Below are 26575 nucleotides of genomic sequence, written 5' to 3' on the forward strand. Positions count from 1 at the left end.
CCCGTTTAAAGGCTGGGAAGGTTTACGGTTATTTTAAAGTTATTTATGTTATTTATGAAACAGATTTGTTAAATAAATTACGGCCGGATGGCCATTTAATCCATATGTAGTCCAGTCGTTTGTTTAAGGTGGGTTACGGGAAGTGGTTAAGGGTAATTGGAGGAGTAAAAGGTTTATAATACACTGGGCTTAGAGTCCTACAGATGTCAAGTGTTAGCTGGCGTTTGACTTGAATTTGTTAATTTGAATTTGTTAATAAATTTAAATCAGCTCTCCTCCCCCTAGACTGACAGTGTTGCTTGCCAAATGTACCCCTGGTGCTCCTTCATCTAGAGTGGGGGCACTGCAATACAAGACATATGTTACTAACCAAATTACCAGGTAAAAACTGCGGGAACAAAGCCTAGAAAAAGAAAACAAATGCAGCCACCACATCTAAGGATTGGTATGCTGCAATATTATAATACATTTTTGGTTTTGCGTTCAATATCACTTTAGCTATTTGCAGCCTTGAAAGGTGCTAAACCTGAAAGGCGCTACAGCGCAGGCTTTAATTGCTGGGAGGGCATCCATAGACATCCTCCCATGCATGAGCTGCCTGCGTGTCCCTGCAGGTCACGTGCGGCATGCTCTGTGATCACCAAGTCTATGAGACTAGGCTGATCACAGATCAGAGTAAGGGGCTGATCCGGGCCACTTACCACATGATCAGCTGTCATCCAATGACAGCTAATTACATTATGTAAACAGAAGATCGGTAATCTGTATTTATTTTTCCCTCACGCTGAAAAATGGTGTGGGGTTAGAACCCTTGACAGGTTTTTATTGCTGTCTGTGCTCCCATTAGGTAGATTCAACCTCTTTATTTGTCCCATTTACTGTTATTACCGAAAGTGATAGTAAAAGAAAATCCCAAATGTTGGGGTAACACCATAACAGTAATAGAGGGAAAATCTAAAGGCAAAACCTTTTTTTTGTTAATCTTTTGGATAGAGTACAGAAGGAATAAAATACCTTCCATTTTTTATTGCTGCCTGTATCCCCGTTAGGGGGATCCACCCTCTGTATTTCTCCTGTTTACCATTGTCATTAAAAGTGAATCCCACATTTTGAGTTGTCCCCAGAAAAGTAATAGAGGGGGAATCTTTCAATGGGGGCCCTAATTCTGGTGACCCAAGGAATACCCCTAATTTACAGGGATTTCCTCTCACTTCCTGTTTGGCTATGGGACAAGAAGTGAAGGGAAATCTCTGCAATGGGACACAGATGGCGAAAGAAAAACATATAATGAACTGATGGGGATTATAACCCTCCCTTACTTTATTCAACATTTAAAAAGTTTGGGTTTTAGTTCTATTTTAACTTATTGTCACCAACAGTTTTGGATATTGTATTGCTGTCTGTGCTCCCATTAGGTAGATTAAACCTCTTTTTTTGTCCTATTTACTGTTATCGCCGAAAGTGATAGTAAAAGAAAATCCCACATTTTGGGGTGACACCATAACAGTAATAGAGGGAAAATCTAAAGGCAAAACTGTTTTTTATTAAATCTTTTGGATAGAGTACAGAAGGAATAAAATACCTTTCTGTTTTTTATTGCTGCCTGTATCCCCGTTAGGGAGATCCGCCCTCTGTATTTCTCCTGTTTACCATTGTCATTAAAAGTGAATACCACATTTTGAGTTGTCTCCAGAAAAGTAATAGAGGGGAAATCTTTCAATGGGGGCCCTAGTTCTGGTGACCCCAAGGAATACCCCTAATTTACAGGGGTTTTCTCTCACTTCCTGTTTGGCTATGGGACAGGAAGTGAAGGGAAATCTCTGCAATGGGACACAGAAGGCAAAAGAAATAAAAATAAACTAATGGGGATTATAACCCTCCCGTACTTTATTAAAAGTTTTGGTTTTAGTTCTACTTTAACTTATTGTCACCAACAGTTTGGATATTTTATTTTACAATATCAGTGATTTTTTCTACATTTAATTTGCAATAAAAAGAAAAAAAAAAATCCTCTCCCACACATAGCGTGTCATAAACCCGGCTTATCTCCTATTTCATTGGGACATGTGTGACTGAATGGAACCTAGGTGTGTTGTAGCAGAGAGAGGGGAGGGGAGATGTCAAGGTGTGTTTTTAAGGCTAAACAGTGAATCAGTAGCAAAGCCAGAGACAAGCTGGGCTGTCTAGCAACAAAATCTCCCTTCTTCAAACAAGCACTTAATGGGGCCCCAGAGACAGCTTCATTCTAGAATGACAAGACATGCTTTCTAGCTAATTCCTGCTATGAGAACTCACAGAATGAGGAGCTGAAACCAGACTTTTCTATTCTAATTTGTTTTAGATTCTATTTATTTTTTAAGGGACTTTTTGGAACATTAACCTGGGAAATAATGGCTTCATTTTTCCATCAACTTAAGGTGCTATTATGGAAAAATTGGCTAAGCATCTACAGGCAGCCGGTAAGTGAACCCTTTTTTTTTTTCTTCATTTATAATGAATTTAAAGAAATGGTGACAGTATTGTGGGCATGCCGTACATTAAGTTGAGAAGTCAGTGAAGTGACGACACTTCATCTTCCATTGGATCATTATTTCCTGATGTTGGTGAATTAATCTTGAGGCTGTGTTCTTTATTCAGAGCTTAGACTTAATGTAGCTGTTAAAAGTACTTGAGGTTACGATTTATAGAAACACTTAAATCTCAGGCTCAGCAGTGTTCTCACTCACTGATATGGGTCTGCACTGCAACCTGTTGACTTGCCTGGCATGGGGATCAATAATATTGAAAGACGGCTTTTTAAAAATGTCATTTTCTAATCATGTTTCCAGTAGTTTGTCAATCCATCCCGGTGCCTGTTAGCGTTTTAATTTAACTGACAGCTTCCAGACCACCTTTGCTATTAGAGTCTGCTATTCTCAAAAGTGACCCCCACGGGAAATAAAAGTTTTAGCATGTTAGAAATTGAGAATAAAAGAGCAAATATTTAAAAATTCCTATTTATGGGTCTTTAATGTATGTTACATGTTCACTTAAGCATCCATGTATTAGCTGCTATGAGTCTGTAGATTACTGTCAGTCTGCAAGATTACTATCAGTCAACAGAGAGATGCTTGAATTATGAGCCATATTTAATCACAGCTACAGGGATGCAAATACACTATATTACCAAAAGTATTGGGACACCTGCCTTTACACGCACATGAACTTTAATAGAATCCCAGTCTTAGTCCGTAGGGTTCAATAGTGAGTTGGCCCACCCTTTTGCAGCTATAATAGCTCCAACTCTTCTGGGAAAGCTATCCACAAGAATATATTATTATTATACAGGATTTATATAGCGCCAAAAGTTTACGCATCGCTTTACAACATCGGGGAAGATAGTACAATTACAATACAGGAAGGATCAGAGGGCCCTGCTCATTAGAGCTTACAATCTACAATATATATTGGCCTAAACTGATTGATTGCTCTTAGTGTTAACCCCTTCCCTACCAGTGTCATTTACACAGTAATCAGTGCATTTTTATAGCACTGATCGCTGTATAGATCGATTTGTCCGTCGCAATGTCGGAATATTGCTAAAAATTGCAGATCACTGCCATTACTAGTAAAAAAATAATGCACACAGTTAGAACACACTAAGGGAACACACATTTAACCCTTTGGTCACCCCCTAGTGTTAACCCCTTCCCTACCAGTGACATTTACACAGTAATCATTGCATTTTTATAGCACCGATCGCTGTATAGATCGATTTGTCCGTCGCAATGTCGCAATATTGCTAAAAATTGCAGATCACCGCCATTACTAGTAAAAAAACAATGCACACAGTTAGAACACACTAAGGGAACACACGTTTAACCCCTTGATCACCCCCTAGTGTTAACCCCTTCCCTACCAGTGACATTTACACAGTAATCAGTGCATTTTTATAGCACTGATTGCTGTATATATGTCAGTGGTCCCAAAAATGTGTCAAAATGTCTGACCTGTCCATCGCAATGTTGCAATATCACTAAAAATCGCAGATCACCGCCATTACTAGTAAAAAAGAATACAAACAGTTAGAACACACTGAGGGAACACACATTTACCCCTTGATCACCCCCCTAGTGTTAACCCCTTCCCTACCAGTGACATTTACACAGTAATCAGTGCATTTTTATAGCACTGATTGCTGTATATATGTCAGTGGTCCCAAAAATGTGTCAAAGTGTCCGATCTGTCCATTGCAATGTTGCAATATCGCTAAAAATCGCAGATCGCCGCCATTACTAGCAAAAAATAAATAAATAATAAAAATGTCATAAATCTTTCCCATAGTTTGTAGACGCTTTAACTTTTGCGGAAGCAATCAATATACGTTTATTGCGATTTTTATTTATTTTTTTACCAAAAATATGTAGAAGAATATATTTTGGCCTAAAATTATAAGGAAATTTGTTTTTTTAAAAACATTTTTGAAAAAATATATTTATTATAGCAAAAAGTAAAAAATATATATATTTTTTAAAATTGTCGTTTTTTTTTTGTGTATAGCGCAAAAAATAAAAAACGCAGAGCTAATCAAATAGCACCAAAAGAAAGCTCTATTTGTGGGAAAAAAAGGACCCAAATTTTGTTTCGGTGCAGCATTGCATGACCTCACAATTACCAGTTTAATTGTTACAGTGCCAAATTGTAAAAAGTGCTCTGGTCAGGAAGGGGGTAAAACCTTCCATTGGTGAAGTGGTTAATCATCTGATGAAGATTTTTCTTTTGTTTGTTCACTTTGTCACATTCGGGGAAAAAATCGAAAGTTTTTAAATCAAAATCGTTTCAAATGCTTGAAAACTAAAAAAAACTGTAAATTCGAAGAAAATTTGAAAAAGACATAAAAACGAATGCTGAATTTGAATTCCGAATATGGATTGAACGAGTCAACCAAATTTAACTAAACTAAAAACCTAGATTAACTAATCTAAACAAAACTAAACACTAAATATGTGAGGTCAGGCACTGATGTTGGATGAGAAGGCCTGGATCGCAGTCTCCGCTCTAATTCATCCCAAAGGTGTTCTATTGGGTTGTACGGACCTAGATGTTTTTATGGACCTTGTTTTGACTGCCCTTAAATATCCCTCTTGCGCAATCTCATCTACAGTGATTATGTAAATCTTATATAAAGCCATTTACTCACAGTATATGTACAGTTACATAGTTCCCAGATGTGTATAGGTTTATACATTTTTATTTATACGTTTTCGCTGTGTTCTATTTTTGTATGTTTATAATTATGTTTATTTAGTATGTAACACCGTGGACCTGCGAGATATGACATTTCATTCTACTATATGTCCACAGTGTAGGAGAAAAACAATAAAGCTTGACTTGACCATGAAGTTGGCACAGGAAAGGGCCATCCCCAACCTGTTCCCACATCCCCAACCTGTTCCCACTAAGTTGGGAGCATGAAATTGTCCAAAATGTCTTGGTATTGTAACTGAAAAACAACTGAACACCCCATAATCCCCCCGCCACCATATTATTTGGACCAGTGCACAAACAAGGTACATAAAGACATGGATAAGTGAGTTTGTGGTGGAGGAACTTGACTGGCCTGCACAAAGTCCTGACCTCAACCCCATAGAACACCTTTGGGATGAATTATATAATAAATTGGCCCTAGTATATGAATGTGAGTTGGGGACCTTGGATTGTGGGCTCCTTGAGGGTAGGGACCGATGTGAGTGTGTGATGTATGTGTGGAGCGCTGCGTAAATTGAAGGCGCTATATGGGTACCTTAAATAAATAATAATATAATAGATAAGCATCTTAATGAGATACAATGTACAGGAATAGGGACAATTGTAGACACACATCCACACTCACTCAGGTTGAACTGAATGGACTGGTGTCTTTATTTAACCTAACTAACTATGTAACTATGTAATTAGAGAACAGAGACTGTGAGCCAGGCCTTCTCTTCCACATCAGTGCCTGACCTCACAAATGTGCTTCTGGAAGAATGGTCAAACATTCCCATAGACACATACATAGACCTTGTGGACGGCCTTCCCAGAAGAGTTGAAGCTGTTATAGCTGCAAAGGGTGGGCCAACTCCATATTGAAACATGCAAATTGATACATTTTGAATCAAAAACTTTAGATTTTTTTTTTCCATTCGGATGTGGCAAAGTGAACAAACAAAAGAAAAATCTTCATCAAATGATTACAATGACTATTCAACCACTTCACCCCCAGAAGGTTTTACCCCCTTCCTGACCAGAGCACTTTTTACAATTTGGCACTGCGTCACTTTAACTGGTAATTGCGCGGTTATGCAATGCTGTACCCAATCTAAATTTGTGTCCTTTTTTTTTCCCCACAAATAGAGCTTTCTTTTGGTGCTATTTGATCACTTCTGCAGTTTTTATTTTTTGCGCTATACACAAAAAAAGCGACAATTTTGCAAAAAAAAAAACTATATTTTTATACTTTTTGCTATAATAAATATCCCCAAAAATGTTTTAACCGAATAAGCCCCGGGCCATTGCGCTGGCCAAAGACCAGAGCACTTTTTGCGATTCGGCACTGTGTCGTTTTTACTGACAATTGCGTGGTCATGCAACGTGGCTCCCAAACAAAATTTACGTCCTTTTTTTCCCACAAATAGAGCTTTCTTTTGGTGGTATTTGATCACCCCTGTGGTTTTTATTTTTTTGTGCTATAAACAAAAAATGGCACATTATTTTTAACTTTTTGCGATAATAAATATACCCAAAAAAGGTCTAAAAAAACATTTTTTTTCCCTCAGTTTAGGCCGATACATATTCTTCTATATAGTTTTGGTAAAAAAAATCACAATAAGCGTATATTGATTGGTTTGTGCAAAAGTTATAGCTTCTACAAAATAGGGGATATTTTTATGGCATTTTTATTAATAATTTTTTTTTTTTACTAGTAGTGGCAGCGATCAGCAATATTAATCATGACTGCGACATTATGGCGGACACGTTGGACAATTTTGACACATTTTTGGGACCACTGACATTAATACAGCGATCGTGGAATTAAAATTGCATTGATTGCTGTAAAAATGTCACTGGCAGTGAAGGGGTTAACACTAGGGAGCAGTGAAGGGGTTAATATGTATCCTAGGGAGTGTTCTAACTGAAGGGGGATGGGACTGTGCAGGGAAACTAACAGATCACTGTTCATACTCTATATGAACAGATGATCTGTTAGTTCACTGCCCAGAGAACCGGAAACTGTGTGTTTACACAGACAGTTCTGGGGTCTCCGTGTGCCCCAAGCAATCGCGAGAGCCCGGCGGTGACCGAGACCACCGGGCACTCGCATTGGCGCCGGCTAGCGGTTAAAAAACAAATTTCTTCATCAGTTTAGGCCAATATATAGTCTTCTAGATAATTTTGGTAAAAAAAAAAAAAAAAACGCAATAAGTGTATATTGATTTGTTTGCACAAAAGTTATAGTGTCTACAAACTATGGGAAAGATTTATGGCATTTTTATTATTATTATTTTACTAGTAATGACAGTGATCTGTGATTTTTAGTTATATTGCGACATTTCGATGGACAGATCGGACACTTTGACACATTTTTGGGACCACTGACATATATACAGCAATCAGTGCTATAAAAATACACTGATTACTGTGTAAATGTCACTGGTAGGGAAGGGGTTAACACTAGGGTGGCGATCAGGGGGTTGAATGTGTGTTCCCTCAGTGTGTTCTAACTGTATGTGGATAGGACTGAGGAGAGGAGACATATCGCTGTTCCTACATAGTAGGAACAAATGACACGTCTCCTCTCATCTGACAGCACAGGGATGTGTGTGTTTACACACACACATCCCTGTACTGGCACTCGTGCATGCTATCACGCGTGGCTGGTGGCGATCGCAACCGCCGGGCACACACATCAGGGTCCCCCCCATGCAACAGGCGCACGCGCTGATGAGAGGGCATGCAAATGCCTGCTGCTCTGGTGGCTCTTAAAGGAACCCCGTGCACGTACGTGGTTTTGCTCAAGGGAGCCATTCTGCCCCCATAAAGAGACGTGAGCCAGTCGGGAACCAGTTAAATCACCTTTGGCTTAACAAAAAAGAGCATTATTTTCTAAATGGTTCTTTAATAACACACACAGTCTTTGATTGCAGAAATATATTTCTGACTGGAATTCGATATGTAAAATTTGATTTGAATTTCAATTATATTTTGGAAATTCTGACAAATTTAGTTTCCTTATTCAGAGCATTCGGTAAACTTTGTTTAAGCCCCATACACACTATCAGATTATCTGCTGAGTTTTTCCTTCAGATTTACCAAAACCATATAATATGAGGACAAACCTTAGGAGTTTCAATGTGTATGCAATCAGGCAGGCCCTTCTACTACATGGTTTTGGTAAATCTGAAGGAAAAACTCAGCAGATAATCTGATAGTGTATATGAGGCTTAATACTGTAATGTCGGGTATTCGGATTTATTGGATTCTCCGAATAACGAAAAATGTATCTGCTCATTTATTCAGAAAGAAACAAAACTAACTGCACATGTCTAGTAAAGGCAGGCGTGCCAATACTTTTGTTACTATAGTGTATGTACATATACAGTATCTAGTAATTTGGTAAAAAAGGCTTCTTTCCATAAATACCCAACCTGGTGCATTATCTTAATCTGGGATATTCCACATTCTCTGATATTGCTTAAAGGCTTGTGACATCAATCTCTGCATTGCGAAACGCATTGGGTGATAAAGTTACATGTTTTTTAACTTTTTCCTAGAGGTGTTATGTCACCTTGTTAATGCGGTGATTTGGGCCTGATGTAATAAGTGTACCTTAGTACATACGATGAGATTATCAGACGAACGATTGTCCATTTGTTTTGGAGGCTAGTCTCCATATCGAAAATGAATAGGTTACTAAACTATGAAAATTCTCATACGACAGAATTAAAATTCGGAAGTGATATAATATATCTGTATTGTATTTTCGGACGTAAACTGTGCTGATTAAATGAAAATCGTACGATCGTACAAGAAAAATTTTGATGTTTGTCCCTTCGTAAAAAAACTACAGCTGTGTCCTAAGGATCAGATTATAATACGATCGCTTCGAAGCCGGTATTTTTTGTACAATATTGTGTACAGGGCTTTATATGTTGCGTAACATAGACAAGATAATATTTTTTACATGAAGTAGAATTCCAGCTTCATCCTATTTTTTAAAAGTGTCCCCATCCTAACACCTATGCTAACTAACCTGTATAGGAAACCTCTGTATACTTCACTAATTTTAGGTGGCTCCGGTCCGGTCACATTATCCTGCTCCCATGTGTTGGCCAGCGCTGCTGCAGGGGAGGAGAAGGATGACCAACACCAGATAGGCCATTGAAGCCCCTGGGTGATGTCACCGCTTCAGGCATAGCCATTGTTGAAGTGCTCCCTCCTCTCCCCTGCAGTGTGCTGACTGAAACAGGGGAGCCCCATCACCAGATTGAAGCAAGGTTAAAATAGGTGGGTATATATCATTCTTATACAGGTTAGTTAGTATAGCTGTTAGGATTGGGAAGGGGACATTTTTAGGGTTAGTTAGCACGAATCTGGAATTCTACTTTAATAAGTATTAGACATGTGTGCCGTCAATAAATTTGTTTTGTTCCGTTTCGTATTAGTCGTTAATTTGTACTTTGTAATTAGTGTCCGAAATTCAATTTGGATTCGTACGAAATACCAATTTTCGTTTGGTTCGTTAACTTTTCGGAACAATTATTAACGTTCGTTATGATGAATATATCATTATGAGGGGCTCCCACCATCCCTGTGCTGTGCTCATTATGAGGGGCTCCCACCATCCCTGTGCTGTGCTCATTATGAGGGGCTCCCACCATCCCTGTGCTGTGCTCATTATGAGGGGCTCCCACCATCCCTGTGTTGTGCTCATTATGAGGGGCTCCCACCATCCCTGTGCTGTGCTCATTATGAGGGGCTCCCACCATCCCTGTGTTGTGCTCATTATGACGGGGCTCCCACCATCCCTGTGCTGTGCTGACTTCCTGGGTTTCATCATAACGAATAATCATAATTAACGAACATTCTTATTATGTTCGATTCTGACTCTCCCATCGACTACCAGTGTCAGTCTCCCACTCCCATATTAAAAAAGGTCATTTTCCCAACCCTCACACAGCAGAAGAAGAAAACCTCTGATTGGTCAACAAAACACCAGTCACGTTTCCGTTGTAACGGAATTTGGATCTGAAATTCATAAACGAAATTTCGTATTTCGTCCAAAATTCTGAATCATAGCAATTCGTATTTCGGATTCGTATTCCTCCCAAATGTACAAATTTTTTATTCGTACGAAACTAATCGCACGTGTCTAATAAGTATTATCGTAAAGTTCATAAGGCAATAAGATTAGCATATTATTATAGGGGCGGTTACAATGAACAGTTTTTATTGATTCATGTTAAACCTTTATCCCAAAATGAAAAAAAAAAGTTTGCTGTAACTGCTTATAGGGTATTATCTGGAGTTTGGCTTCAATTTGTTAGTGTATCTAAATCTGCTCATAAATCTAAAACTCCCCTTCCCCTAGACTGACATTGCTGCTGTCCAAAGGTACCCCCTACGCCTATTCATCCAGTGTAGGGGCAATCTAATATAGGAGGTATGTTACTGGCCATATCACCATGTGATAACAGAGGGGGAAAAAAAGCCTAAATAAAGAAAACAAAGGCAGCCACCACGTTTAATGATTGCTAAGCTGCAATATATTACATTTTGGTTTGGGTAATACCACTTTAACAACTTTCCGGCTGCTCCACACCAATATATGTCGGCACAATGGCAGCGGTAGACATATCTGTATGTCCCCTTTAAGAGGCAGGGATTGCAGACACCCACACCCACCACGTACAGCATGCCCGTGCCCATGGGATGAGTCTGCCAGTCTCCCAGTGATCATGTCATGGAGCCGCAGAAAGGGGCCTATATAAACAAGGCATTTCCTCATTCTGCCTTGTGTCATGACAGAGATCATGTCATCGGGAACAGTGATTGCTGTCATGTGACTGGAAGCCCACCCTCCCACTGTTAGAATCACTCCCTAAAACACACTTAACCTCTTCATCGCCCCCTAGTGGTTGACCCCTTCCTGCCAGTGTCATTTACACAGTAATCAGTGCATTTTTATAGCACTGATCGCTGTATAAATGACAATGGTCCCAAAACAGTGTCAAAAGTGTCCGATGTGTCTGCCATAATGTCGCAGTCCCGATAAAAATCGCAGATCGCTGCCATTACTAATAAAAATAAAAATAATACAAATGCTATAAAACAATCCCCTATTTTGTAGACACTATAACTTTTCCGCAAACCAATCAATATACGCTTATTGCGTTTTTTTTTTTTTTTTTTACCAAAATATGTAAAAGAGTACATATCGGCCTAAACTGAGGAAAAAATTTGTTTTTTATATATTTTTTGGGGATATTTGTTATAGCAAAAGTAAAAAATAATGTGTTTTTTAAAAAATTGTCGCTCTTTTTTTGTTTATAGCTCAAAAAATAAAAACTGCAGAGGTGATCAAATACCACCAAATGAAAGCTCTGTTTGTGGGGGAAAAAAGGGAATACATTTTGTTTGGGAGCCACGTTGCACAACCACGCAATTGTCAGTTAACGCGGCGCAGTGCCGAATCGCAAAAAAAGTGCTCTGGTCAGGAAGGGGGTAAAATCTTCCAGGGCTGAAGCCGTTAATATGGTCTTTATTACAATTTTGATAGGGTTCCCTCACTCTCCAAGAGCAGTCTTACAGAGAGTCCACTTTCAAATGATTTTATACAACAGCAAACCTAGGTCCTTTACAAAATATGTTTTAACCGGTTCCCGACCGGCGCACGCCGATGTACGGCACGGGCAGGCATATTGGCGTAAAGGAACGTCCATTTTTATATGTCGCCCTGCCATCGCGTGCGTGCTGCCGGCGGCGCGGTCGCGTGGCGGTCAGGACCCCCGAAAGTCCAGTCGCGGGTCCCGTGGACTCATGGGGGCGGATGAACGGGGAGATGCCGTTGTAAACAGCATCTCCCCTTTCTGCCTAGCAACAAGTGACGCTGATCTCTGCTCCATGCGATTGGAGCAGAGATCAGTGTTCACTAACACAAAGCCCAGCCCCCCACAGTTAGTGACATGCCCCTGGGAACACTTAATCCCTACACTGCCACCCCCTGGTTAACCCCTTCACTGCCAGTGTCATTTACACAGGAATCACTGCATTTGTATGCATTTGTATAGCACTGATTGCTGTATAAATGACAATGGTCCCAAAAATGTGTCAAAAATGTCCGATGTGTCCGCCATAATGTCGCAGTCACAATAAAAATCGCTGATCGCCACCATTACTAGTAAAAAAATAATGCCACAAAACTATACCCTATTTTGTAAACTTTTGCGCAAACCGATTTTTTTTAACCAAAAATATGTCGAAGAATACGTATCGGCCTAAACTGAGGGAAAAAATGTTTTTTTTATATATTTTTGGGGGATATTTATTATAACAAAAAGTAAAAAATAATGCGTTTTTTTTTTTCAAAATTGTTGCTCTATTTTTGTTTATAGCACAAAAAATTACAACCGCAGAGGTGATCAAATACCACCAAAAGAAAGCTCTATTTGTGGGAAAAAAAGGACATCAATTCTGTTTGGGAGCCACGTCGCGCGACCGCGCAATTGTCAGTTAAAGCAACGCAGTGCCGAAAAGCAAAAAGTGGTCTGGTCTTAAGCCAGCAAAACGGTCCGGTCTGAAAGTGGTTAAATGTTATTGCTATCTGGGCATATAACTTTACAGCTAACCAATACTGGGCCCTTTTTGGTCCTGGGCCCCTGTAGCTGTAGCATGGCCTGTTGTAGCTATACACGTAAGCAGATCTTGTTTATTTACAGCATATTTACAATAAAAATTGGCAATACTTTATAAATATTGGAATTACTTCATTCATAATTTGTTTGTCATCATGTCTGTAGTACATAAAGACGAACATCTCTAGCCCGGCCATTTAGGGAGTCACTTACAATTACAAATTTCAAAGTAAATTTCGTGATTTAAAAATGGAGCAAAAAACTCGTTTGTTTCTACCTATTTCTACAAGCATACACAAGGTGCCGTCAAGAAGCCTTGCAGTTTAGGCATGCGTTTGCAAATGCGTGCTAACTAAACCCCAGGTTCATTCGGTTGGTCAGCAGACTGATTGGTGAGTTGAGCTATGGAATGTTCTGTCTTTGTCTTTTCTACCTATATCTGGTACCTGTACGTAGTCGGTATTCACACCCTATTATGCAAACCTGCTTTTGTAGTTATATGAGTTCTAAAAACTATCTTATAATCAAAATACCATACTATTCTTCCGTGTGTCTTGAATGTTGTTTTTCTTCTACTTAACACACAAATAGCACTGTGACCTGCCCTAAGCCATAGACAGCCCTATTAAAATAATGACCTGCCCTAAGCCATCAAGCTGCCTATCTAAATTATACACTTGTACAATAGGAGATATAATCTGAAGAATTCAAAGCAAAGCTCCTGGCTCCTTCAGAGAAAAATGTAAAGTCAGCAGCTACAAATACAGTAGCTGCTGACTTTTAATATTAGGACACTTACCTGTCCACGAATCCAGCGGTGTTGTAACCCCAGTTGATTTTTTTAATCGGCTGTCAGGTGCTGTAGCTGCCACCCCCACTAAAGGAAACTGGCAATGAAGCCTTGCAGCTTTAAAGTCAGTTTCCTACTGCGCATGCGCAAAATGCACTGCGCTTTGTGAATGGCCCGGCAGTGAGGGAAGAAGGGGGGGGGCGAAGTTACGTCTGACTTTGTCGCAGCAAGATCAGCTCGAAGTGGGAGCGGGTATCTGTCAAAACCAGGTACCCACTCCAACCCAGAAAAGTGCCAAATGTGACAGTGGAGGGGAGGAGGAGGCAAACAAGCGGAACTTCTACTTTAAGTATTGTGTGGGAATTTGCATTTGCATTTCTCAGTACAAAATTCTGATAATTATGTTGTGTTAACATAAAAGCATGACAACCCACCCTAGTTGTTTTTCCTCTTTTATTTGTGTTAAAAGCAGACACTAGAGATTCAGTAATTAACATAGATCAAACAGTTATATGATTTATGTGGCAAGAGAATCACAATTATATTTTAAATATATAATATAGCCTAAACATATTCAGATTTGACCTGATCTCCCGTGATATCTAATTTTCCTTTTCTTTTATCTTTTAGATACAAAGTTTAATTGGGTAACACACCTTACACCACATTACATCATAGTGCATCTAATTTCATATACCACTCCAACCCTTCAAACTTGTTTCCTCGCCTTGAAAATGACTCTGAATTAAAAGAAAGTAATACACAATTGTGTATAACCACAAGTAATGAGTAGTGAAGTAATAAATGGAGTAATCAAAATGAATGTATGGACAATCACCTAAAAGTGTAAGTTCACCTTTGGTGCACTTAGTAGGCAGGCCATACACAGAGCGAATTTCAACAGTGTTGATGCGGGAATCCCCATCTGCCGGGCCACTGTCTTCTCCCGTGGGGGGTGAAGCCATCCCCGCCAAGAGAAGACAGTGTTATTGTTAGAGGCTATAGCAGCTGCTAGCAATAATCACAGATAAACTCGGCATGCTGGGTGTACCAAAAATGATCAATCGATCAACTTGGTACATTCAGGCTGCCCATACACAGTTCAAATCTTGGCTGGTTCCTGCTTCACTAGCCGAGATTTGAACCATGCATGGCCTGCACGGTATATATAAATATAGAGAGACAGTTTGAGAGAAAGGCATGCAGATCGACCTGTTAAGTACAACAGTACACAGCACAATGATGAAGCATAAGATGCATTAGTGTACTTCTAGGCACGTTGTTTTAATTTTGGAAAGGCATTCTGTGTGCTTTTAACTTTGGTATGTTCACTTTTCCTGATTATCTGGTACTTGTATGCCATGCTCTGATAATACAGTAGTAATATAACATCAGGTAAAACTAATATCTTCAGATAGTTATAATTCTTAGAAGAGGCATTTGAAGTGTGGCCCATGCTTGTCAAGGGATTAGGCTCTTGTTGCATTTTAATAAAAAAGGCTGCCCAGGTATTTAAAAAAAAAAAGAAATTGGCATAACCGATGGTTGCATTTTCAGTTAGATAAAGTCTATAAATAAATATTTTTGTGACTTTATATAGAGATGTGAGCATTATATACAGATCTCATTTTAAGGACTATAGTTAAGTTATGAAAGATGTATCTTGAATTCTTATACTAATATCAAGAAACTGGTTCAATAATGGGACTTGTAGTTTATTCATTCACAGATTGCTGTGAATGACTGACCCTGCTGTGCAGACAATGCCGATTTTAAATGTGACAGTGGCTGTGGGGGAGAAGAACAGAAGAACCTTCACCCACTATCATGTGGAGGACAGGGGTCACAGGGGGTGGTGGTGAAGTGCTGAAACATGTTACACCCTAAAAATGGGTGCAATATGTAACATGTTCCAAAGGGGAACTTAGCCTTTGAAATCCCATTTTTCTTAATGTTGTCCAATTTCTGTTTAACCCCCCTGGCGGTGTTCCCGAATCTGGCTCGGGTGGAAGTTTTGTACCAAAAGCGGTAACCCAGAGCCAGACTCGGGACCGCATCGCTGTATGCAGGAGGAGATTACTTAACTTCTCCCTTGGATCTAGCGTTGCGGCGCACGGGGATGGAGATCGGCGCCAAATTCAAAAAGTAAAACACACACATTACATACAGTATAATGTAATCTTACAGATTACATTGCTGTATGTAATCATTTCACATCCCCTTTGTCCCTAGTGATCCTCCCAGTGTCCTGCATGCAGTTTTATATTATAAAAACTGTTCTTTATACCTGGAAACTGGAGATTGTCCATAGCAACCAAAACTGTCCCTTTACATCAAAAATGATTTTAGACCAGCTGGAAAACAGCGATAATAAATTAGAATCACTCGCAGAATTGAGCGATAGCGATTTGTGGGGAGATCCGTCATCAAATATTGAAAAGTAATGACAGTGACAATTCTGCAACTGAGCAAATTTCAGTGTTTTTGATTTGATTACATTATTGAATAATTTTTATTATTGTTATATTATTATTTGGTACAATTATTTATAGTTATTTATTATATTATAATTTATGATTTCATTTTTCAAACTTTATCATACCCGGGATGTCTGCTAGACTCTGGTTTGGACATATTTAAGTGAGTTATTGCTAAGAATTACAGGACTACAATATAAAACGCCAAATTTTCATGCAAAATAATTGTACTGCTTTTAGCACCTAAAATCCGAAATAATCATACCGCCAGGGAGGTTAATAAGGATGTGGTACCTCCAACTGTACCACAACCCGTTTGTAATAATTGCTAGTAGTTAGTGTTTTAGCAATCACCATGCAGATGGCTGCTGCTTACAATAAAGCAATTTTGGCCATGGCCATTTTGAGGGAGTATAGGTTTAGGGAGATGATAGTTTGTCAATTCCTGAGAATTCCATATTATAGTCCAAGGGGCCCAACTCTTAGTATAGGATTCCTGTGTATCATTTTACTGAGGAATAAATAGTGTGAAGCACTATAAGACAGTGGTACCAGGGATAGCCAATGTATCAATGTAAAGGCTTTTCCCCAATCTTCGGGAGAGAGAGGGGCCTCAAGTTCAATTAATTCATAGAGTGGGTTAGAGAGGGATGGGTGTGGGAGAGGAGAATGGTGTAAAGTGAGGAGATAATTTGTGTTGGGTGAGAGTCTTGTAGCAGAAGGTTATCAACTGGGGTTGGTGGGGAGGAGAGATTTTGTTTGCCCAGTAGTGTGGATAGGAAGTAGAGAGCTGTTGGTATACTAACTATTGTAGGGTTGTCGAGAGTGCCCAATAATAGGATCTCAGGGTTGCAGATAGGGTGGCAGAATTGTGATTTGCGCCACTCAACGGTGTCCCAAATTAGAAAGCGGGATTGAATCAGAGCAGTTGACTGCTGCTGGATCAGCAATGAGGCCTATGATATGATAGATTTCAAGTTTAGGAATTATTTTGTTCCAAGAAGTGAGAAGATGGAGTGTGAGGTTGGGAACAGAAGATGCTCTAGTCCTGTGAATGTGTCCAATGCAGTAAAGAGCCTGAAGATCACTGAAGGTTGTTTAGTTCCTTAGCAAATTTTATAAAGAGATGTGCATCCACCCATAACCTAGATATATGTTAGTAATTTAGGATTTATGACGCACTGAACACCTTTAACAAAAAAAGTTTACATTCTGCTTCATGCATGGTTTACCTAAAGCTACAAATTCCAAATGCTGTGTCTTTCTTTTGTAAAATATGATCAATGACATATGATCAAATTTTCTTTGATTTTTTTTTTTTTATTATTGTCTGTGTTTTGTTTATTCTACATACTGTATTGGCATCATAAAACAAATTACAGTAAAATGGCTGGACCAGACAATGTATGGTATTTTACAAGATTAAGCATGAACAAAAATAAAAATTAAAGGAAAACTCAGTTTTCATACAGTTTGATGGATTAGAGAAGGGGAATTGTACTAACCCCAACAGCAGATTATAAGACTCAGGGTTGATTTACTAAAGGCAAATCCACTTTGCCATACAAGTGCACTGCCTTAGATCTGAGGGGGAAGATTTGAAATGATTTGAAATGAGGGGAAGCTCTGCTGATTTAATCATCCAATCATGTAAAAACAAAAATGCTGTTTTTTATTTTCCTTGCATGTCCCCTTCAGATTTACAGCAACTGCATTTCCAAGTGCACTTGCAGTGCACTTGTAGTGCAAAGTGGATTTGCCTTTAGTACGGTAAATAAACCCCAATAAGTATTTAAAGTGATGGCCAGCATTCACCTTGATAACTGCCACCAGTACACTAATACAAATCTCTGAAATCCCCTGAAAACCCTCACAGTGCCCTCAACATGCAACCAGTGACCCCCAGCCCTCCCCGCAGTGCCCCCAACATCTCACAGTGCTTCCCAGCCTGATGCAGAGCCTCAACCTCCCAATAGTGCTCCCAACCTCCAACAGGATTCCACTATGCCCCCCCCCCAACCTCCAACTGTGCTCCAAAGTAACACCCAACCACATCCAGACCCTTCCAGGCTCCCAGCCCCATCCAGAACCCTTAGCATTATTCAAAGCCCCCCATATTTTTCCTCCAACTGACAATATCATTGAATTTTTATCCCTCCTACTGGCCACTGATACCAGATGGTACTTCTCCCAGCACCATATTGTATATTCCCATATTCTTATGGTATGAGTATACGTTTTTAACTGTTGGAGCAAGGTTTTGGTTGAGAACCACTGATCTTTACACACGATGTAACCTGATTTGTGAAAGTAATGCAATCTTCTTCTTCCTTGTGGCCCTCAGCCATTCCACTCAATTTGGCCCACTGCGAACCTTTCAGTTTAAAATGCCTGCTCTAATTTCATGATAGGTGAAATCTTCTTGCGTTTGATCTTTAAAGGACAAGTTCACATTTAGTAGTATGTTACACTTGTATTTAGGGTGTAACATGTAACATGTTACAAATGTAGAGTCCTCCCACACTCCCTCACTCCCCATTGTGACAGTGGGCAGGGACCCTTTCTCCGCACCCACTGTCACAATTGAAAAACAATGCAGCTGTAGAGGACTCCGTGTGCATAACCGCATCATTTATTTACACAGTTCATCCCACAGTGGCAAACGGCTTTTAGTTCTCTGCGATGAGCGCTCTCGTAGTTCATTGACACTCCCTGCAAGTCAGTAACTATCTGCCCATATGGGTACAGAGAGCCTGCAGGAGCCTGATACTACACCTACAATCTGCTGATCGCGGGTGCAATGCTCTGCACCATTCTAAGAAAAAATTAAAAATAAATGCACATTTTTGCTATATGGCATCTTTTTTTTCCAGAAAGCTATGAACTTTTCCATGAATCACAAAAAGTATAATATTTTTGCTCAGTGATAATGTAATGCAGCTTTCCTGGGCACAGAACCACAGGATGAATATACTGGCACTTATGTGATGGTAATATGGGTATATCTACTCCTTAAGTAGACATACACACCTTTCCAGTGTGACCACAAGGTACGAAAATAAACACCTTATGTGCATTATGGTGCCATTCATTTTGAAAGGCACGCCTACCACACTCTGAGGCAATGCAGTTTACCAAAGGTGCATAGACTGTGCACTTTTGAAAGTGCAGTTGCACTCTGCAAGTACAGTTGCTCCAGAGCTTAGTAAGGCCCCTTTCACACTGCCCGCGCCCGGGCATCAGCGGTAAAGTGGCGCTATTTTTAGCGCCACTTTACCGTCATTTTAGCGGGGCTATTCGGCCACTAGCAGGCCTGTTTTAACCCCCGCTAGCGGGCGAGAAAGGGTTAAAAAGCACCACAAAGCCAGCGCTATGCCGCCGGTATAACCGCTCTGCCCCATTGATTTCAATGGGCAGGAGTGGTGGAGGAGCGGTATACACACTGCTCCTTCACCGCTCCAAATATGCTGCTAGCAGGACTTTTTTTAGCGTCCTGCCAGCGCACCGCTCCAAAAAGACAAAAGCGTCTGTTTCAGGGCGCTTTGCAGGAGCTATTTTTAGTGCTGTAGCACCTGCAAAGCTCCCCAGTGTGAAAGGGGTCTAAATGAGGTAAAGCTTCACTTTGCAGAGAATACCCAATCACATGTCAGGAAGATTTAAAAAAACAACAACATTTTTGCTTGCACATGATTGGGTGATGGAAGTCAGCAGAGCTCTTCCTCATTTATTAAGTTCTGTAGCAACTGCACTTGTGAGGGGCAACTGCACTTGCAAAGGGCAACTGCACTTTTAAAAGTTGACAGTCTATTTGCCTTCAGTAAATTAGCCCCATACTGTGCAGCTCATGCAGCATTAACACCTTGAGGAGGTTCAAACCTTCCTCCATTCTATCAATTTTATTTTTTTTAAATAACTTTTTTATCTGGAGATGAAGACATAAAAACATGAAATCCTGCAAAATTAAAAACACATTCAAATACAAGGAACACTGAATTAAATAAATTTAAATAACACAAATACATCCCTAAAGCAACTTAATGAATACAATTTTGAGTTTCTGCAATTTCACTGCTGTTGAAAATGGTAATTTTACAGCAAAATGAAATTCGCCATAATCACTCTGCTTGTACGTAATAAGTGACCTCCCCGAGCATGTCATTATTGCAAAAAAAAATTCTATGTAAATAACGCTGATTCTAGACATAAACTTCCCAATGTATAACATTGACAAGGATTATGTGTAATTTTTGATAAACATAATGGGGTTTTATTTTATCTTTATATATGTGTGTACAAAAGGAAGAAGCAGAAATTACCGAACAAATTTGGGAACAAGAAAAGGAGGGAGGAGGTTGTGAGCATGATAACTGTTGGTTGTTAAGGCTGTAAAAAAACAAAACAAAAAAAAAACACTCACTGGAAAAATTGTCGGAAAAGGAGGGATTAACCATTAAACAATGGTCTTGGTGGATCTAGGCCAAGCATTTTGATTGGAATAAAGGAAGGTAGTCCTTCAATGGGGAGATGTCTAGAAGCTAAATTCTTGAGTTTCATGGATTGGGCCTGGGTGATTGTATGAAAGATTTTTCACTTTGGCATTGTATTCATAGTGCTCAAATTGCATAAAATATATCATTATATATTGATCCTTCTAAGAAAGGCACCATCGTTCACACTTCATAATAGTATTAACTTTGGAAATTCATTCCCCAGTGGTTGGTGGATAGGACTAGGATAATGCCTGAAACACATGATCAGATTATCGGACGAGTGATTGTCCATTTTTCTTTTGCATGCTAATCTCGTATCAACACTGAAGCGTTTACTAAAGTTCCGAAAATTCTCATACGACAGAATAAAAATTTTGAAGTGATGTAATGTGTTGTAATGTATTTGTAATGCATTTTCAAACGATAACTGTATTGATTTGCGATTCGGCACTGTGACGCTTTAACTGACAATTCCGCGGTTGTGCGATGTTGCACCCAAACAAAATTGACGTCCCTTTTTTCCCACAAATAGAGCTTTCTTCTGGTAGTATTTGATCACCTCTGCAGTTTTTATTTTTTGTGCAATAAACAAAAATAAGCAACAATTTTGAAAAAAAAACACTATTTATAGTTATAGTTAATATACTATTAATATTTTTTACCTTTTGCTATAATAAATATCCCCCAAAAATATATATATAAAACATTTTTTTTCCTCAGTTTAGGCCGATACGTATTCTTCTACATACTTTTGGTAAAAAAATCGCAATAAGCGTATATTAATTAGTTTGCGCAAAAGTTATAGCGTCTACAAAATAGGGAATAGTTTTATGGCATTTTTAATATTTATTTATTTTTTCATTAGTAATGGCAGCAATTGGCAAATTTTTATTGGGACTGCTTCATTATGACAGACACATCGGACACTTTTGACAAATTTTTGGGACCATTGGCAATTATACAGCGATCAGTGCTATAAAAATGTCACTGGCAGGGAAGGGGTTAACCACTAGGGGGCAATCAAGGGGTTAATCGTGTTCCTTCTTTGTGTTCTAATTGAAGGGGGGAGGGGACTGTCTAGGGGAGATGACAGATCGCTGTTCATACTGTGTATGAACAGACGATCAGTCTCTTCTCCCCTCAGAGAACTGGAAACTGTGTGCTTATACACAGATTCTGGTTCTTAGTGTGTCAGCAGTGATCGTGGGAGCCTGGCGGTGATCACGACCACCGGGCACTCGCATCGCCAATGGGGGCGAGCAGCACGCGCCCCTAGTGGCCGTGCCATTATGCCGCAGTAAAACTGCAGCGGCTGGACAGCAAGTGGCTAAACAAAACACGTACAATCTGGCATCGTACTGAAAAAAACATTGTGCATGTCAGTTTGGATAATATCCAATGAACTGTCATGATTGGCTCTCGAAAGCTCTGTATTAATAAGATTATTGTACAATCACTCAGAAAGCGGTATTTTTCGTATGATTTTCTAAAGCGAGAACGGGGCTTTAGGCTTTTGGCAGCATTAGTAATATGTGGTACTATACTTTTCTTATAGAGTATTATGAGCTGAGACGTATTGAGTAAGTACACTGAGGGCTTGTTCACATCACAATTCCAGCATTCTGGGTGCAATTATGCATGGACATTTACATGTGTTTTTAATGTGTTTCAAAGCGTTCCAATGCATTTTTCCCCCCTTTTTACACCTTTCCTCTACATGTTTATACATGTTCCAGTGCATTTACACATGCTTAGACACATTTCATAGGAAAATAAACTGGATGTTGCTTTTTCCTTTTTTCAAACTGGGACTAAACACACTGGTGAAAACTAGGCTGTTTGTAAAACTTTGCATTTACTATGCATGCATTCTGGATGTGTTTAAAAACACACACTGAAAAGCATCTGGTGTGAACCAACCCTGAAGGATTATCTGGAAGTGGAGTTTCTAGGATTTGGGATATATGAGCTTTAGCTTCAGTCCAAAAGTAGGCAAGCATGGGACAGTCCCACCAAATATACAGTATAAGAAGGCACCTTTTGGCCTCTCCAGCAGTGATTTGATATATATATTGGTATACTCTATATTTTTTAATTTCATGGGAGTCTATAGCATCAAGTCATTAATTTATAACAAAATTCTTGAGTTTTTGCATTCATAGAGTTTGTATTCGATTATTGCAGTATCTTATCTGTTTGGCGTTAGGAAAAAGTACAGTCCAACGCTCTTTCCCATTCTATACAGTAGTAAAATTCATAATCAGAAGTAGAGTGCAGGAGCAACTTATACATCTCTGAAAGTGTGTACTCAGGTTTGACACCTGTTGTACAGATGGTCTTGAAAAAGACAATTAGATCATAGATGTTATAGGTCATAACCATTTAGTGATAAAGTTGCATCCATTGGAAATTGTCCAAATTTTTGTTGTATATAATTCAGAATTTGACGTTTTTTATTCCCTAGTGTTAAGCAGCGTATTTCTCCATCTGCACAACACATGTGAAAGAAGGCTTGTGATTCACTTGGTTTAAACCATGGGAAGACCCCTAAAAGTATTAATGGGAGGGGTAGGAGGAGAAAGTACCTGATTTATTGAGGCGATCCCAAATTTTAAGGGTGCGATGTGTTATAGTGGAGGTAAATTCTGAGATTCCTTTGTGGTGTGGGGAAATCCACGCTACATGGGTGATTTCTACCATAATAATGGTCCTTTAGCAAAATCGCTACATAAAATGAATTGATACAAATGTGGCAACATTAAGTTTTGTGCTGCCACAAGTGATCATGATTTTAAATTTGGCTTTGTACATTGTCTTGCAACATGATTAAGAATAAGTTACCTTTTGTATCTCCTGACCCTCCCTCGTAAATTGTAAGCTCTAACCAGGGCTCTCTGAATCCTACTGTATTAAAGAGGAAGTAAACTCTCCCACTCTGATGCTTCTTTTCATTTAGTCCATTATAATAAGTAATTATCAAACTATAGCCACTGTAATCCATCCCAAATCGCATATTACTTACTGTTTAAAGAAACTTTAAAAAACTTGCTTCCAGGGGTTAGGCAGCGCCATCTTAAGTATTGTTTTCTGAGTCCACAGTGGAGTGTATTTCCGCCCTTACATTGAGCACTTCCTGTACTGTTAACCAAGCCCCCTTCTCAATCCAACGTTTCTATGGCAACCCTGCTTCCCTGTTCATAGCTGACTTGTTTATTTCATAGTATTTACTTGTGCCAATGTCTAATGTTTCCCTTTGTCAGACTTATCAGCTTCAGCTGTTAAGACTGCAGTAATGTCCAGGTTTAGACTGTATGTGAGGTCACATGGTCACATGGTGTGTAGGAGGAAGCTCTGAGTGATTAGCAGAGTTCAGTGGTATGCCGTAGGAAGTCCTGATAACAGATAGATAAGCACATAGAGAGTGTGCCGTAAATCAGGGGAGATCTGGGCATGCTCAGTGACTTCATTCTACAGAGCAACAAGGATTACAACAATACTAAGTAAGTAAGGAGATATCTACAAGCAGTGTTCATTAGGGTTTATTATGCTGATTTACATGGGACAAAGTTGTGGGGGAGGTTTTACAACCACTTTAAATCGTATTGTAGTTGTACTATCTGTCCTTATGTTGTAAAGAGCTGCATAAACTGTTGGCACTATATAAATCCTATATAATAATAATTTCCAACTTACATTTCGATAGTTGTTTCAAACTGAACGACTAGTATGATGTCCAGATAAGGGTGTGTTGCGTGATTCATGAAAATGGATAATATAGTGTGCCTTTGTCCTACACCTAATATTTAGTATCTTCTTTTTTTATTCTAGGTGTGGTCTATCGTACTCATCTTCTGGCCTGTTGTCATATTTTTCATTTTGGCAATGACACGAACTAAATTTCCTCCTGTACAATCATCAGTCTGTAAGTAAAAGCTACTGTTTAGTTATAGAGGGACTTCAGTTCCGTTAATGCATGATCTCAATAACCTTGCATACATTTCAGAATTTGTGATTATGCATTGACATTTAAATGCATGAATTCATTTTCTGTAAAATTGCAGGTTTAATATTACTTCTCAAATTAGTCTGTGTAGGCTGTGCTGAACCTTATTAGCAAATATAGAGACTATTTCCTACATGTTTAATGTGAGGTATATCTGTGTGTGTATATACTGTATATAATATAAATTGTGCATATCACCTTGGCTATCAGGCTCAGTTCACACTGCTGCGACCTTATGCCATGACTTATGCCCCGTACACACGATCGGATTTTCCGACAACAAATGTTGGATGTGAGCTTGTTGGCTGAAAGTCATGTATGCTCCATCAAACATTTGTTGTTGGACTTTCCGCCAACAAATGTTTGATAGCAGGTTCTCAAATTTTCCGCCAACAAAACGTTGTTGTCGGAATTTCTGATCGTGTGTACATAAGTCCAACACACAAAAGTTCACGCATACTCGGAATCAAGCAGAAGGAGCCGCGATTGTACATCTTGTACATCACCACATTCCCACATTCATAATTGTTGCCCAACATTTGTGTGACCGTGTGTATGCAAGACAAGTTTGGGTCAACATCCTTCAAACAAAAATACACTGTTTTGCTGTTGGAAAGTCTGATCGTGTGTATGGGGCATAACAGTGTGACTTTGCCAGGTGACTTACCGATGATTTGCTAGCGACTTGAGTACAACTTGATGAGACTTTAAAAGCAACGTTGAGGAGAGTTCCAGGGAATGCCTGGGTAATCTTCCTGTAATGTTGGATTCAAATCACATCAATATAGATAAGGAACCAACTTGGAGGCAACTTTCATTAAAGTCTATGGACACACGATGGATAGAAGTCACCTTGAAGTAGTACAGGAACAGGAACCTTTTCTAATGTTGGAGCAAATTTATTAGTGCTAATTAACACAGCTCTCATTGACTAACGTGGGATTTCACATGTCGAGCGACTTAGGGTCTCACAAGTCAGATCCCAAGTCACAGCAGTGTGAAACAAGCCTTAATGTTGGTGTTCTGTTGCTTACACCTTCACCTAGAATTTTGACGTTAGCTTGTAAGCGCTTAAAGTGGTAGTATACCCTGATTTAACATTTTTACCTTATTATAGACTTACCTGTAGATAAAATGAATATCTCCTAAACCTGTACTGTTTAGCAGATATTCCCTTTGCATGCAGCCGCTGAAGTCAGTGGCGCATGTGCTCTGAATGCCCAGGTGAAGGTCCAGCAGACGCTACCGGACCTTGTTAGGAAGATTCCCGCGTGCATTATGCCTTTGCCTTGCAGGTTTTTTTTTTTTCTTCTTCTTTTTTTTGTAGATATGCGGGTATACAACTGCTTTAAACACTTTGCTTGGCTTTTTCAGCTTGACCAAAGAAAAATCAATTTCCTTTATAAATGTTTCTGAGGCTGGCCTACCTTGTGCCAGAAAAAGCAAGTATGGGGCTAGCCCCAGTGCAACTGTAGGATTATTTGAAAACATGCAATGGAGAAAATAAACCATATTGTTATTTAGTTATCTAGTGGGTGGCTCGATAAACACCAACCAGTTGATTAAATCCACTGTGACAGTTGGAAAACGGCTGAACAGCTGAACAGTGACTACATTCTGTCAGATGTGTTATTCACTGTTTGCCAGAGCCACTGTATTCAGGCAACCATGGGTACTGTCTATGGAGGCTTTCTATTTGTGTGTGTGCACGCAATTTTTTTCTGTTTGTTGAACTGGATGGATTAGTGTTTTTTTCAACTAGATTAACTATGTAACTATGGATACCTGCCTGACTGAAATAGTGCATACTCCTCCTGAAATAGTGCATACCAGTGGATACTCCTCCATCCACAAGTGTGGATGGGGGAATTGATTGACCATCATACACGGCTCGATTCTCTCTGGCTCAGCTCTTGGGTTCTTCAGAGAATGGAGCCATATAT

General features: G+C 39.3%; 1 protein-coding gene across 1 annotated transcript in view; it reads left to right on the forward strand.

Moving 5' to 3' along the window:
* Positions 1–2131: 2131 nt before the first annotated feature.
* ABCA12 (ATP binding cassette subfamily A member 12) overlaps positions 2132–26575 on the forward strand; it is a 268673-nt gene continuing 244229 nt past the window's right edge. Inside the window, exons 1-2 of the mRNA XM_077448325.1 lie at positions 2132–2459; positions 24458–24551. Coding sequence (XP_077304451.1) covers positions 2391–2459; positions 24458–24551 — 163 coding nt within the window. The 5' untranslated portion in view covers positions 2132–2390. The remainder of the gene's footprint in view (positions 2460–24457; positions 24552–26575) is intronic.

Source organism: Lithobates pipiens, unplaced genomic scaffold (assembly GCF_037356315.1).
Source record: "Lithobates pipiens isolate NorthernLeopardFrog02 unplaced genomic scaffold, aLitPip1_a1.2 Scaffold_22, whole genome shotgun sequence".
Taxonomy (NCBI): domain Eukaryota; kingdom Metazoa; phylum Chordata; class Amphibia; order Anura; family Ranidae; genus Lithobates; species Lithobates pipiens.